Source organism: Mastomys coucha, unplaced genomic scaffold, assembly GCF_008632895.1.
Source record: "Mastomys coucha isolate ucsf_1 unplaced genomic scaffold, UCSF_Mcou_1 pScaffold15, whole genome shotgun sequence".
NCBI lineage: Eukaryota > Metazoa > Chordata > Mammalia > Rodentia > Muridae > Mastomys > Mastomys coucha.
The window spans coordinates 149,241,382-149,257,518 of record NW_022196897.1 but is presented as its reverse complement, the minus strand read 5'-3'; the positions used below and the strand labels follow the sequence as shown (position 1 = coordinate 149,257,518).

The 16,137-nt window shown below is 48.7% G+C and overlaps 1 protein-coding gene across 7 annotated transcripts in view; it reads right to left on the bottom strand.

Annotated features, from left to right (window-relative positions):
• Tox2 (TOX high mobility group box family member 2) overlaps positions 1-16,137 on the bottom strand; it is a 120,540-nt gene that overhangs the window by 35,012 nt on the left and 69,391 nt on the right. For all 7 annotated transcript variants that reach the window (XM_031372661.1, XM_031372663.1, XM_031372659.1 and 4 more), the window contains exon 3: positions 11,911-12,156. In XM_031372661.1, coding sequence (XP_031228521.1) covers positions 11,911-12,156 — 246 coding nt within the window. The remainder of the gene's footprint in view (positions 1-11,910; positions 12,157-16,137) is intronic.

The following is a 16,137-nucleotide window of genomic DNA, read 5'->3' as shown; positions in this document are numbered from 1 at the left end:
TGATGGTGAAGTGGGGGCTGGTGGGGATGATGATGGTGAAATCAAGAAGACTGGATGCTCCTCCTCCTAAGATGGAGCTATATGCAGTTGTGAACCCCTGATGTGGGTGCTAGGAATCAAACTTGAAGGTTTTTGGAACAGGTCTGGTGTTCTAAACAATAGAGCCATCTCTCCAGCCCTACCGCTACCCCACCCCACCCCTCCACCCCCGTCCCCACCCTCATTCAAGGACATCTCTCCAGCCCTACCGCTACCCACCGTCTTCCTCATTCAAGGACACGAAGCCCTGGAAGTCTCAGCAGGTGTCCTCCAGACTCTCATCTGCACCTCTAACACACTGTTTGTCTTGGAGCACGGGTGTGTGTGTGTGTGTGTGTGTGTGTGTGTCTAGTTCTGAGTATCTCACATCTCCTGTAACTACAGGAGCCTGAAAGGCTTCTCTAAGACCTAAGCGCGTAAAGCGGGTCTCAGTCTTGACTCACTCAGTCTCCATTCACTCACCAAGAGGTTGCCTAGAACCCAGGCTGGGGGTCAGTCTTCTTGCATTCAAACCTTGACATCCCATTTTGATAGCTGTCTAGCCAAGTCTTTTCTCTCTTTATGCTTTGTCATCTCATTATATATGTATATGTATGTATGTATGTATGCATGTATACTGTATATGTGTATATATGTATTTATGTATATATGTATGTATACGGCAGCACTTCCTCACCAGAGCAGAAGATTAAAGAAAATATCAACTATGAAAGGATAAGAGGGCCAAGAACATAGTAGGTGGTAAACGAACTAGCTGAGCATGTGGAGAAACTTCCTCAGAAGCTACATGGCCAAAGTGTGCTCTGTGTGTCCCACAGGACAAGAAACATGGGACCATGCGCTCATGAGCTGTGCCCCGCAGGCCAGCTGTGGTGGGTGTGTTCTTGAGGGCGGTTAGGTCACTGGTCCTCACTAGCTCTTGCCTGTTTATGGAGGTTGTGAGGCTGAAGTGAGCCATCCACAGGGAGGGTCAAGTGGATGCCAGCTGAAGTCAGGGATGCTGCGTGTGTCCCATCCCCAGACTGGGAACACCCCAGAGTGCCTTTACATCTCTCATGGCTTGAGAACAACCCTGTAAGCAATGAAGAGTCAGCTCAACACATCTAAAAAGCCTGGCTTCAGGTTCCGGCTCTCTACTTTGTCCAGCTAGGTGACACCGGGCAATTGATGCTCCCTTTCCACTCACCCAGTGCTAGCCAGACACCAACGGCTAGCTGACCCCTACCAGACGCCTGTGCTGGCGAAGGTACAACACAGGCTTAGCTCAAGCCGTCCCATGTAGCCTAGAAACAGACAGTGGATCCTTCCATGTGTTCAGCCTGCTCCCGCCTTAATGAGGGTGCCTGGTACACTGACTATGCTGTTGTGTTGACTTTGATCTTTATAATTTTTGGAGTGGAAAAAATGATACCCTACTTTCATGTCTAACAGCATAAGGTTTGTTTTGTTTTGTTTTGTTTTGTTTTTGTTTTTGTTTTTTTCGAGACAGGGTTTCTCTGTGTAGCCCTGGCTGTCCTGGCACTCACTCTGTAGACCAGGCTGGCCTCAAACTCAGAAATCCGCCTGTCTCTGCCTTCCAAGTGCTGGGATTAAAGGCATGTGCTACCACCGCCCAGCACACCATAAGTTTGATATCTGGGAACTAGGTGGCAGACAGTGAGAGCCAGCTCCTGCAAGTTATGTCCTAACTACCACCTGCATGCCATGGCACGTGCGCACGCACACACACACACACACACACACACACACACACACACATTCATGCGCGCACACGCACGCACACACATACCCACTCACACACTTTCTACACATTGCTAAGTGTCCCTTGCATGGCAAAGATCATTTCTAACTGGGGACCGTTATGCATGATTCCCTCTTCTCAAAAGGTTTCCCTGTGGTCTGTGATTGGGAAAGGCAAGAGATTCATACACTAGACGGCAACACCCGAAAGCACAGACATCAGGAAAATAATATTTTGATACAATGCTTTTTAAATTTCCATTCTATTTATTTAGTGTGTGTGCGTGTGCACACACATGTGTAAACAAATATGCATGTGAAAGACTGGAGAATCTTAGAATTTAAAATGAGGGCATTTAATAGAAATGTATGGTGTATAACCTTTACCTAAAAGGACATGGAGGGCCACTGTAGCCAGCCAGGAATATAGACTGGCTAGTTCCAAGAACCTGGCTAACTCAGAGCCTCAGGGCTCTGGTTCCTGATACCTGCCCCTCCTGAATGATCCACAATGAGGGCGGAACTAAGAATGAAGGTCTACTGGTTTATGAGACTCTCCACCCTGTCGACCAGTAGATGAAGATTACATTCCTAGAATGAATATGTTCCCCTCCCTAACTGAATACCTTGGGTTGGGTCCATCTGAAATTTTCCACTGTTTTTATATCCTGTTTCCTTGGTAACCCTCTCCCCACCCCCAGCTTGTGGATTTTCTCTTAAATACCCCTCACTTCTTGTGTTCGGGGTCGAACTCCTCTGGCTGACAAGGTCACGAGATCGACCCCGGTACCGGTATCCCCAATAAACATCATGTGATTGCAGCAAGTTCGGTCTCTCATGAGTCATTGGGTGGTCTCGTCATCCCGAGACTTGAGTAAGGATCTCCCCAGTTCTGGGGGTCTTTCACATGCATGTGTGAATGGAGATCAAAGGCAATCCGAAGTCTTCAGATGCCTCCCACCCCTGATTTTTGAGTCACGGTCTCCCAATAACCTGAAGCTCACTAGGCAGACTGGCTGGCTGGTCAGAGAGCCCCAGGGCTGTCTCTCCTGTCCGGGGAACTGGAATTACAGCTGCGTGCAGCTACACCTGGCTCCTTAAAATGTGGGTTCTCAGGATCAAACTCATGTTCTTGTAAGGCAACTACTTTACAGTTTTTCTGGCTGAGCTATGTCCCTGGTCCTGGAGAGACTAGTTTGCTTTTGCTTTGGGGTGAGAGGTACTGAATGGTGGGAATAGAGAGCACAGCCATCAGGCAGTACACAGGACAGCCCTGATCAGGCAGCACACAGGACAGCCCTGATCAGGCAATACACAGAACAACCCTGATCAGGCAGCACACAGGACAGCCCTCATCAGGCAGTACACAGGACAGCCCTCATCAGGCAGTACACAGGACAGCCCTCATCAGGCAGTACACAGGACAGCCCTGATCAGGCAATACACAGAACAACCCTGATCAGGTAGCACACAGGACAGCCCTCATCAGGCAGTACACAGGACAGCCCTCATCAGGCAATACACAGGACAGCCCTCATCAGGCAGTACACAGGACAGCCTCTGTGGAGAACTATCTTGCCTGGCTCACGGATGAGAAGGCCTACACGCGTGAGGACCTCACCGCACACATTGCTACTTTAATCAGCCCCTAACCTCTCTAAGCCTCCCGTTCTACATCGGACAAATGGGGAGAGGCAATGAGCCCAAACTTTATACAGCGGGTGGTGCTCAGTAAAAGACTGTGTCCCAATCTTGTCCTCATTGAGCACACTCCCAAACTTTGTGGCAAGCCACTCTCGGAACAGACAACATCCCTGGATTCCAAAGAAAACTTCAACACAGGGGGAAAAAGAAAGAAAGAAAGAAACATACTTCATTCCATTCTGACCTTCCTTCTTGGAAAAAAAAAAAAGAAATCCATGAATCTTATCTCTCAACCAATGTGATCCATTTGTGGAGAAGCGAGCTGCACGCTGGCTTATCGCTGCCCTGAGTCCTAACGGGGAGTGAATTTTTATGACCAAGTTGTAAACCTTTGCAGAAACCATTTTTAAGCTAAAAAAAGAAACACTGACAGATCCTTAACTACACTAGTAGCTAAATTAAGCATGAGGGATGGGATGGTGGGGGTGCAAAGGAAAACAAAAGTACTCAGAAAGAGTTAGGGGAGGTAAAATGATGTTCATTAAAAATAGAAACACACACTCATGCACACTCACACACAAATCTTTTGTGTTCAACTTCACACTCGTACATCATAATGTTCCAGTAAAAGGGCATTTCCCCTGAGATAATAAAAGAATTGAATTTTTCCTTATCGGTCATCTATTTTTCTAGCCCAAGCTATTACTCCCGCTCTCGGGTTGCTAGGCAACAAGAAATATTAATAGCAGCTTTTATTAGCTTAGCTTTTGCTGCGGAGTACCAGAATGAGAAAATGGGAGACATAAATGTGTTACATAAATCTTTCAACCTCTCAGAGCCGGTGTTAGTCTCTGTTTTCATAATGATTTATTGAAGTGATGGTTCATTTATGAGCAAAAGGAGTCTGGGATAAGAAGACGGAGCAGTCCCCTGCAGGAGTGTTTGAAAATAAATAATTATAGCAGGGGAGTAAAAGCTGTTTAAAGCCATTTTTTCCCTGAGTTTTATAAAATGTAAAAAGACACATTTCTTTGGCTTATGGCTTCTGAAAAAAAAAAAGGTGGGGGAGGGGCATCACACCCAGACTCCAGTGCGTAACAAGAAAACATGGGGCCTCTGAGTGGCCTGTTTCTGTCCAGCCAGGGCCCATTTTGGAAATTGGTCTTCCTCTCACTCCTGTCTGACAGGAGGCAAAAACGTGGCTCCCCCTGTGTTGACTGTGACCAATGCCTCCCCTGGTCACGGAGCTAAGACAAGTTGTTTCTTGGGCCCTCATTCTTTTGGCAGGAAACAGAACTGTCACTGGTGTTGGTTTTAAATGCCAAGGCCTGAATGACATCATGACACCCTGCCACAATGGACGTGCTTGATCCCACCAAGCCCTGACTGCCCTCACCCCATCTTCAGTCTTCAAGGGCCTCCCACTTGGCCTTCCAACTCCTATCTTGCAGACTTGCCTTGGTGAACGGCCCAGACACTTGCCACAGCCAAGCCCACACCCAGCAGGCCAGGCTGGCTGAACCTAGAGATGAAGAGGTATCTACTCACACCTAGTCCATGAATAGAATGCTTTTCTAAGCACTGTAGCTTACACTGATTGGACCTACTGTGTGCCACTTAGATTGCTCCAACCACAGACTTTCCACGTTCCCATAGGGCAAGTACCCTGAGCTCCATAGTACAGATGGAAAAATCAAGGCACAGGACTCTGAACCCCCTGCTCTGGGTCTTAAACCAATGGAAATAAGTGTAAGAGCTGGCCTTGGAACGGAGCTCAGCCTGAGCACAAAACCATGCCTGTGACCTTTGGAAGGTGTTAAAAATCAAGAAAATCAGTGACAACGGGGAGGAGGGAGAGAAGGAGAACAGGAAGTGTCCTCCTCTCATTTCTGTGGCCATGTGATAAAACTGTCCTGACAAAAAGCAACTGCGGGGCTCAGGGGGGCAGGGTAGTCCAATGGGTACAGTAGCAGTAGGCTGCCAAACTATATGACTTGAATTTGATTCCCAGGTCCCACATGGAGAAAGGGGAGGGGATTGATTCCCTCAAGTTGTCCTCTGAGGGGCAGACAGACAGACAGACTCTCTCTCTCTCTCTCTCTCTCTCTCTCTCTCTCTCTCTCAACAAAACAGACTGATAGATGGATGGATATATAGATATCTGTCATAGTTATGTTTATATTGTTGGATTAAAACACTTTGACCAAAAGCAACTTGGTGAGGAAAGAAAGGGTTTGTTTAACAGTTTATAGTTCATTATTCATTAGAGTCAGGGACAGGAACTTGGAGGTAGGAACTGAAGCAGAGGCCATGGGGGTGGTGGGTGGAGGTGGGGGGTGGGGGTGCTGTTTACTGGATTGCTCCTTATAGCTCACTAGCCTGCTTTCTTTTAACATCCAGGATCCCCTGGATGTTCTTCTAGAGGACCAAGGTTCAAATTCCCAGCACCCACATGGCAGCTCATAACTGTCTGTAACTCCAGCTCCAGGAGTTACACATGTCACCCAGCTACTCCTGCAGGCAAAACATCAATGTGCATAAAATAAAAACAAATAAATATTTTTTTAAAAAAAATAACAAAAACAATTGGTTGGCCTTGGGGGGAGTGTCTACTGCCATGTCATTAAGAAAAAAGTTTGATATTGAAAAGCCCAGATGTGATATTCTTGTATGAGTGAGAACATTGTCCATTAGGAATGAAGTCTGCTGGTCTAGGAGTATTCTTTTAAAATAATTTAGATCCTTAATGGATAGAGATTTTGTTGGGTACTAGAACGGGGATAGGGTACAATGAGGAACCATTGCTACCAGAATTGTATGTTTATATACATCATGTCCTTAAACCTAGACATTAAAATTTAAATATATATCCTTATGTTACCTATTCCAAAGAATGATTCAGATGCATAATATTATTTTATATTCATTTTATCTGTGTGGATATATTTATTAAAATTATTTCTTTTTCATATTAAAAAAAAAGAAAAAGAAAAAAGTTTGAGTTGGAGATCTTTGGTCTTTGTGTCTCAGACTCTGAGGGAGATTTCCTGTGTGTCAACCCATCCAAGAAGGTAGACTGAGCCTGGGGGCAGCGTCAGAGGAGCACTGAGCAGGAAGAAACCCTGGCAAGGAACAGCACGCAGCTGCAGGGGCAGAGGAGTGTTAGAAGGTCTATTAAGGACCCGCAGTTGGGACTCACCATTACCAGGTAGGCCCAACCCAAGGCTGTGTATAAGTTCTCTCATGAGAGAATGTAAAGCAAGCGGGTCAAGTGCAAGTAGGTTTCCGTCCCGCCTCTAACGATTACTGCATGATACTGGCCTGCAACGGCCCTTCACCTGAATTGGGAGTCCCCAGGCCTGGCCCATAGCCCCAGTGTCCTGGAGAACAACCAAGCTCTTCAAACACTTTGGGATTGAGACTAGAGCACAAAGGATCTAAAACTCAGCACCCGGGACTTGATCTTAGTTTTAATAGGCTCCCAACGACTTGGCATATGTAGTAAAGGCACTGGGAATTCTATCACCTCCTACCCATGTGCTTGTCTAGTACAGTGAAGCGGGCAAAGCAGTTATGCCATTTCACTAAAGCTGGGATCCTAAGCCCAGTCCAGTGGTGGGGAAACTGAGGCTGAGGGAGGATTGGCTTGCCTTAAGTCCCAAGAAATCCAACAAGACTGGAAGCAGGGGCTGGAAAAATGGCTTCGTGAGCAAAAAAAGGTGTGCTTCGTAAGCATGAAGACCTGAATTTGTATCCCTGACACAGAGATTAAGGACACCAAACATTAACCTCCAGCCTCCACACGACCAAGGACAAGAACACAGAGGCCTCAAAGATGAGAGGAGAATGTCTGAGTGACTGGTGTCCTGTCCCTGTACTGAAGACTGAGATGGGACCATGCCATTCCAGTGCCACAAGGGTGCAGCCTGGCAAAGGCCCAGATTCCTGACCACCAGACTCCAGTGTGATTCTGCTCCCTGCCACACATCCCCACCCCCACCCCCAAGCTCTGGTTCCCTGGGGCTGGATTTCCCCTCATGGTAGAACATCGAGTCCCGCCCCTTCCTGGTAGACCCCCTTCCCCTCTGCACACAGCAACCCTGAACTCTGCTTCCCAGACAATTCCGGAAGGAGTGATCTCAGACTCCGAGAGAAGCTTAATAAATTCCACCCTCCGACTTTCTCTGGGCACTTTAGAGACTGATTTATAAATACAATATCTCGCTCAAAATGAAACAATCAACATAGGATAAAATTATTGAGTTATGAAAATAGAGGTCAGATGGAGGTGCGGCGCTTTAAATTAAACCGGCAAAATATAGCTTTCATACTAAATTGACTCTTTTTGTCTTGGAAATGAATGTTTAATCAGCTAAGACGAGGAAGTTGAGGGAGAAAGCCCTGAGCATATTTAATTTTGTAAAGGGGTCTGGTTCCAGTACTGTACATAATACTGGCAGCTTCAGGAGAAGGGATGAATCCATGTTCCTGTGAGACCTAGCAATCAAGCAGGGGACCAGAAGGGATTGGTGGCCTCTGGGGTCAGAGCTATGGGTGGAGTCAGAGCCACAGGGGTCTGGACATTTATGAAATGTCCACCAAAGATCAAAGTCTCACCTACTTCTGCAGAGATGGCTTCTTGGGGACATCTGGGTGGAGACAACACCCGAGACACGTGGCATTTGGGTGTCCCCTGTGCTGCCTGCAGCCTGGTAGAACTGGGAGGTAGATGCAGGGAGGGACTTGGGAGGTGTGACATCTAGGGGCTTGGCCTGAGAACTAGGTAGCGTTTTCATTCACAAAGGACAGGTCTGTCTCATGCCCAATTCCTCATAGGAGGGATGAGGCAGTTCCAAGAGTCATCTGCTCTGCTGTGCGCGCTTGGCTGAGCCTCCACCAAAACTCAAGGCCCCAGTCAGTGTTGTTAGTGATGACCTCGGGCAGATGAGGCCAGTGAGACATAAGTCCTGGTACTCCAAGAAATTGTGTTTCCTTTATCACTTCCCACCCCACAAAGGCCAGTGCCCCCATATATGAAGCTATCGCCACCCTCATTTGAGTCAGGGGTCTCTTCCAGGTCCACAGACCCCCACCGCTAACTCAATACCCACAGCATTCTTTAGGCTGTGTCTGTCAGCTTTGCAGTAATATAACAACGTCCCCGAGTCTGCTCACAAAGTTAAGCGAGGATTATTTTGGCTCAGGGCTCTGAAAGTTGAAGTCTAAGCCTGGGGAGGGCGGTAAGGGTGGGAAGGGGTGAGAGGGCATGTGCCTTTGGACCTCTGTTGGGGTGGCAAAGCATGATGGGAGTGTGAGAGCAAAGGGCCACATCTGGAGCCAGGGGGAAAAGAGACCAGGATACCACAATCCCTGTGTCCCTAAGAGCCAGCCTTTCAGTAGGCTCTGCCTCTTAAAGGTTCATAGCACCTCATAATACCACCCTCTGGGGGCTGAGTTCTTCATACCAGAGTCTCAGGGTTCATGAAGCCTGTAGCAATGCCTGACACCTAGAAGGTGTTCAAGCATGGAAGGCAAGTGGGAAAGTGCCACACCCCTACTAAAGATATCATCAAGTCATGGACCGGTGAGAGGGCTCAGAGGGTAAAGCCACTTGCTGTTAAATCTGACAACTAGAGTTTGACCCCTGGAGCCCACAGGGAGGAAGAAGAGAACTGACTTCTGCAAGTTGTCCTCTGACCTCCACAGGTGTGCCATGGCACATGCACATACATGCTCTGACACACGTGCACATACACACTCTCATAAAAAAAATATTAAGCCATAATCCTCACAACCTGTAATGTAACAGAAATAAGTGGTCTTTGCAGGGAAAGTTCAGGCTCAGGATCACAACATTGGGAGATTGTTCTAGACTAAATTCCACCATAAGAGTCCATGAGAAGGACAAGAGAGCTATCCTTGATAGAGGAGAGGCCAGAGTTCAAGGAGAGACGCAGTCATAAGCCAGGGAAGCCTCTAGATTCTAGAGTCTAGAAGCTAGCAGAGGTATGGACGGACACCCCAGAGCCTCCTGGGGGAGCTTGACTTCCTGGAACTGTGATTTCAACAAGAGGTGCTGGCTTTGGTTTGCGGGGATTTGCTAGAGCAGCCATGGAAAGGAGAAGCGTGCACACTTCTTCAGCCTCAGCCGCCAGCCTCTCCATCTTACCTCCCTGCCTCCCTCGGGTGAGAGGAACACCATACCAGAGCCTTTACAACCCCTCTGCAGGCTGCTCGACGCCCAGCAGGCGCTTTCACAGTCCTACTTCACACAAACAGCAGGCATAGCACACCCACACACCCTTTCCCATGAATTCAAAAGCTCTGTAGTCAAGGCCCCTTGCCTCTTAACCCTCCCGTCCCAGCCAAGTCTTATCTGGCTTTCCCATTTAGCTGGTGGGGGTGGGGAGGGGTTGGGAATGGAGAGACTCTGCCCTGAGTAATAAGGTCAGACTTATCTTTCATTAAGTAAGGAGGGTGTATAAAATTGAATGAACCCCTGCAATTCTAGACTAATGAAGAGCTAAGAATTGGAGAAGTATCCTAAATACGTATCGGCTGTAGAGAAATCAGCAAAGGACTGGTTTGCATAGAGCTCACGTAAGTGATCATTTCCAAGGGGAGCTAGGGGAGGTCTGTGATCAGCTGACAGCAGGTCTTGTAATGAACAGAGCTGTTGTGATCCGGAAGCCTGGGAGGGGCACCAGGAGACTAGCCACGGTATGGATGTGTGAAGGCCAGGAGACAACCATGAGTGCTGCCCACTTTGTGGTTTGGACAGGGCCTCCCAAGAGCTTGAAGCTTTCCGAGTAGGCATAGCTGTCTGACCAGCAAGCCCCAGTCTAAGATATGCTGGTGTTAGACTCCCAAGCGCTGGGATTACAAGCACATGCCACCACGCTGGCCTTTATATTTAATACAGGTTCTGAGGGCTCGAACTTAGGTCCTCATGTTGGCAAGGGCACATGGCTGTGGGGTCTGAACAAGTCAGTGACTTGGAAGAGGAAATTGGGCTCCTGCCTTCTTACGGGGGTCAAAAAAAATCAGGATTCTTGGAGAGTGGAGCATCCACTTTCACTGAGTTCTTAATTAAGTATTAATGAGGTCTCACTATGCAGTTTAGTCTGGCCTGTTCATGAACTCATGGTCTTCTTGCCTTTGCTGATATCAGGCTACAAACTGGGCTGTGGTTTCTGGGCAGCCATTGTGGTAGCAAACACGATCCAGTCAGCGTCATGTGACTCTGACAGGGAAGCCAGGGAAGCACCTTGTAACCCAATCGGACACACTGGAGGGTTGCTTCAGCCTAGATCCAGTGGTTGGTCCAGACAGTCAGTCCTCAGCCATGGTTCTCCTTGGAAGACTTGCTCACTTGCCACAGCAGCCTCGGGCCTACTGTTTGGAAATGGGGACGGGGCGGGGCCACAGTGACAGCCTCCAGGACAGCTCCTGCAAAAAAGGCATCCTGAAGCCTTTGTCTATCTGAGGCTACGCCAGCCTTTAGCGCTCATGTTCCCATTACCGGAGCCATGAATGTAAGAGTTTTAACTCTAATGTGAGCTGTGAAGGGACAGGAGGAAAGAGAAACACGAGGCACAGTTGATTGAGAATGGTGCTGGAAGTCCCCTAAAGTGTCTCTTCTGCTGACTTCCTGTGGCACTTGGTAGTTCAGACAAGCTTCAGGGGCTTCAGGACCTGACGCTGCATGCTGTCCTGAGCTCCAGGCTCCCAGCTCTGCTGGCTGCAGGTTCTCACTCTCCAGCCCCGTAACAAAGGCTGACTCCACCAGATCACTAGCCCATTGCCTCTTCCCTTTGCAAACGCTGTCCTGTATCCTGGACCAGCCTTCCTCACCTCTGTCTGCCTGCTATCTTTCACCTACATTTGAGTTCCAGCTTGGTAACTCTCTTCCCTGGCTACTTATATAAAATACTCAGGACAGGCAAACAGAGGCAGACGGTAACCTTTGGTAAGAGGGTATGGTGGTGGTATATACCTGCAATTCCAGGACTTCAAAACAGAGACAGTGGGCCACTTTGGGCTACATAGTGAGTTGCCAACTAGCCAGGATGACAAAGTATCTTAAAACAAAACAAAGCAATGGTAGTTGTCCTGAGCCAAAGGTTGGGCATGAGAGTTGGGAGTGGTGACGAGCAAGGCTAAGGCCTCTTCTGGTGGGAGGGGAGAGATGAAAACATTTCAGATGGATTAGAGTTACCCAATCTATGTGTGTGAACTCATCTCAATAAATCCGCTGGAAATAAAATTTAGATTATACTATTAACAACCAACAAAATCAGCCCCAAGTTGCCACAAACAGAGCCGTAGAACAGTTTCCTTCTATGATATCCCCGTAGCCTGCAGATTCCCCGCAATCAGAACTCAGACCCTGCACATGATCAGGGCTCCTCGGCTCAGTCTTGCCACCAGCTCCCTTCAAGCCCTCCCTTGCTGGAGCCATGGGGCTCATTCGGGAGACAGACTCACCGTGGGCAGCTGGCCTGACAGCAGGTGGCCATCCTGGGCCAGCATGTTGGACACCATGATGGCTGGGAGATCCATCGCCTGGTACGAGTAGGCAGGGAGCAGACCGTTGGGTGCAAGGCCGTGACACAGCGAGTGGTAGCTGGCTTCGTGGTCCCCCAGGTGCAGGAGGGATGGCTCAGGCAGATTGGGAGGCGTTATGGGAGGGATCTCATAGTCTTCGTTGCTCTCGCCCTGGCTGTTATAGGTCTGAAAACAACAGAGGGGCAGGGGGAGCGGTCAGTGCCTCAATACCACAGAAAGTATTCAATAGCATCAGTAACAGCAGCCGTGGAAAAAATGGCAACCCCTTGGCAAAGAGATAGCCCCAGTGCAAGGCAGAGAGCCTAGTGACGTGAGTCAGATGTGTGCTCAGCTTCTCAATGAATCTTCTTCCCACAGAGGCTCTGCAGACCAGAGCCTGGACTCCTGGAAGGGTCTTCCCTGAACCCTTCTCTTGACTTCCCAGCACCAGCCAAGGCCACCTGGGAACCACCTGAGAGCTCCCTCAGCTTGGTCCAAGGAGAATGATCATGCAAGGGGAGCAGAAGGCTGAGGACTGGAGCTCCAGGCAGCCAGAGTTTTCTCCTAGGCAACCTGGGTAGCCAGGACTTCTCTTGGTCCTTATCCTGGTGAGTAGAGCAGATTAGCAGCTAAAAGCCCTCCTCCAGTCTTACTGGGCTACTTTTCCACCCTCCTGGGCTGGCCAGTGACCCCAGGACAAGCTAGTAGGCATAGTAAGCACTTAATGTGCCTTTCTCCTTATTTCAGGTTTTACCATAGACCGTGATGAGCATGTACTTTGGGCCCTGGCTTTGTGACACATGTCTGAGTATGCTTCAGTAGGTGTGTGTGGGGAGGGAAGTCCACAATAGTCGGGTGGCTAAATTTTTAAAAATTCTACATGGGTTTTAAATTGTTAATTACATTTATTTGTGTGCATGCGTGTGCACATGTGTGTGTGTATGTGTGCATTTGTATGTGTATGTACACGTGGGCCATGGTACACATGTGGAGGTCAGAAGACAACTTGTGAGGTTCCTTCCCCTGTGTGTGTTCTGGGTATTGAACTCAGGTCATCAGGCTTGGCGGCAAGACATCTTGGTGGCTCAGATTTTTGTAAATTTTAATTGCATCAAACTGTTTCCCCTGCGTCTACTGAAAAACTCCAATGTTGTTCTCACTTTCACCTAGTCAGGGTGATAGCAGACACCTTCTCCCTCTTAATTCCACTTCCCCCATCCTTCCCTTCCTATTGAGAATGGGTTTACTCTGTAATCCATTCTGTCTCCGAACTCTCAGCAATCCTCCTGTCTCAGCCCCCTTCATCCCTAGAAGAAACCCTGCTTGGCCCTGATCTGTCTCTCACTGCATGCAGCATTGGACCTGCTTGGTTAAGACCATCACATGGGGTTCACACATGGGATCAGCCTCAGTCTCCCTGTCTGCGCCTGCCCATACCTGGCTCTGTTATCAGCCGAATAGTTAATCCTCCCCCCATAGTCTGGAGATTAAAGCCAACAGAAGACAGCTATGTAAGCTGGAAGACAGAGCTGAAGAAACTCTATCTATTCATGATCCACCAGAGACAGACAGAGAAGTCACAGACACAAAGGATAGGCAGATGTCATGGATTCTGTTTTAATGGGACAGAGGGAACGGTTGAGGATATTCCAGAAGGGATGATGGACGCCAAAGGCATTCGTGGATAGAAAAACCTTCATCGATATGTATGTGCAGAGAAGGAAAAAGAGGCCTGAGCCACAGTAGCACATGGGACTGGGGACACGGCTTGGTGGCAGAGTGTTTGCTCAGCACTTGCGAGGTCCTGGGCTCTTTCCCCAGAGCAAAGGTGGAGGGCGGAAGGACATGGCTTGTCGTTTTGTATATCGCTCTGTGAATCTATGACAACTAACCACCTCTTCCCTGCAAGTCTAGAATGGCGCCTCTTCTCAAGGACTGGTGGACGACGCCATGAGTACAGGGAGGTTTGAGTCGAGCTACGACAGAGAGTATAGGGAGGTTTGAGTCAAGCTACGACAGGGCAGGGACACGTGGCATGTCCCTCGTGTTCCTCAGACACCGTTTAAGAACCTTATGATGGCCTGGGAAAGAGTGAAAACTGCCTTTTACAGCCACAGACGCCAACATCGCCTTGTGCTCACTGGCTCCCTCTGCAGGGCTATCATGGAGTTACCACCCAGATGGGTAAAGTGTCTGGAAATCTGGAAGAGGTGGCCATGTCTACCTGCTATCTCCCCTTGGCTTTCTTCTCATGTTGGAGTTTGTCCTGGTCAGCCCTGAGCTCTCTTCTCTTTCCGTCTTACACTCCCTTCTAGATGACTTCAACAAACCTCACGTTCAAAGCCCCCTCCCTGGGTGTCACATCCATCCTCCAGCCTTGCCGCATCCCTGAGCACTGCAGCTGGACATCGCAATACCCAACATTCCCTTTCTCTACCTTGCACCCTCTGACTGTGTGTGCCCTCTGACTGTGCTGGATCCATCCTCAAACCTTCCGTCCCCTCCCCCACACTCACCTCTCAATTCCATTAGAACTACTCTAGAATTCCTTTAAAATCTGCCCAGTCCACTCCCGCCTCCTCACTGTGGGCAATGATGACAGCCTCTTCCCGGTCCCCACAGCCCTCTCATCCCTCTACCCCCTCCTATAGCCAGACGATCTCTAAAGAGCATCATCCCTCAGAGCCACTCCCACCTCACATGCTCTGACAGCTTCCCCTGGCTTTGTCATTATCGCTCACGTTTTTAGTTAGGGCAAAAAAAAAAAAAAAAAAAAAAAAATCATAGGTTTTGTTACGGCATTTTCATAGGTGTATCATTGTCTATTACTGATTCCTTTCCTTCCATAGCTTTGCCCCTTCTGCTTTTATGTAACACATACATGCATATTATGTATATTTAAATATAAATTTCATATATGCGTGAAAACAGGTGAGAGCTGAGTCTGAACATTTAACACAATGCCCTCGACTTCCAATCTTGTCTCTACAAATGATATCACATCGTTCATGGACAAGTAAAACTCTTGCTTTGTATCTGTTATACCGCGTTTTCCCTATCCGCCTTATCTAGGCTGGCTCAGTGTCTTTTCCATTGTTAGTAATGCTCCATGACATGTGGCTATGCTGGCTTAGACCCCCCTCAGGTACACACCCATCAACCCCACTGCCTTTGGGTTCAAGACCTTCATCGTCCTCACATGGCCTGGCCACTGCCGGCTCAAGGCTGCCGCCCGCCCTTGCTGCTCTTGGTGGAAGTCCACATTAAGGGACCTCTCCAAAGACACAGAGCAGGTACTAGCAGCTCGCTGGCTCAGTATCCCTACGCTGGATTCCCTAACCGGTGTGCCACAGACCAGTCCACACACTATGGGTCAGCGTCTGTCTTCAGCCTCACTACCAAGATGGGCTGAGGTACAAGCCTCTTTAGGTGGAACCAACCGTGGATGTCATGCGTCCAGAATGCATGATACCCCGGCCTGCCTTTCTGTTCAGAGTGACGGTCTCAACTGTCCAGTCCACCTTTGGAAAGTGCCACTCTCACAAGTCTCCCACAGTGCTCGGTGCCTCCTCCAACCATTTGTGGCTCATTTTTACCTTCAACTTGTATACCCCTCCCCCAATGCTCCAGTCTCCTTGTTCCCAGTACCTAGAGCAGTGGTTGGCACTTAGAAAGAACTCCGTTATAATACATGAGTGAGCTCACCGTACGGACCACTCCAGGCTCTAGGTTCAAGCCTCACCCAGGTGTTCGCACATCTGCCCCTCCCAGAAAACAATTGTCCCTCAGAACCCGTGTCTCAAGCTATTGAATGCTCCCTCCCTCCCTGTCCTCCAGCATCCAGAACTGGTTCTGCCACAGGGAAGGATGCCAGGGAATGCCAAATGACCACAGAACTCCATCCTTTCTAATCCAAACCCAAACTTCAAGGTTCTGGAACGCACCCAATCGACCAGAAGCCTTTTAGAAAAATCAGCATGTGTTGTATCAAAATATTGAAATAACACGATTATGACAATTCCTCTAAAGAAGCAATTAGCACACTTAAAAATAAGCATGCAAACACGCACTGGCCTCATTGGGGTGTAGTCAGATCCCAAGCATCGAGCACAAAGCCAGCTTGTCCTGGGGCTGATTTACATGGAGTCCCCACCGCGCGCCTGTCTC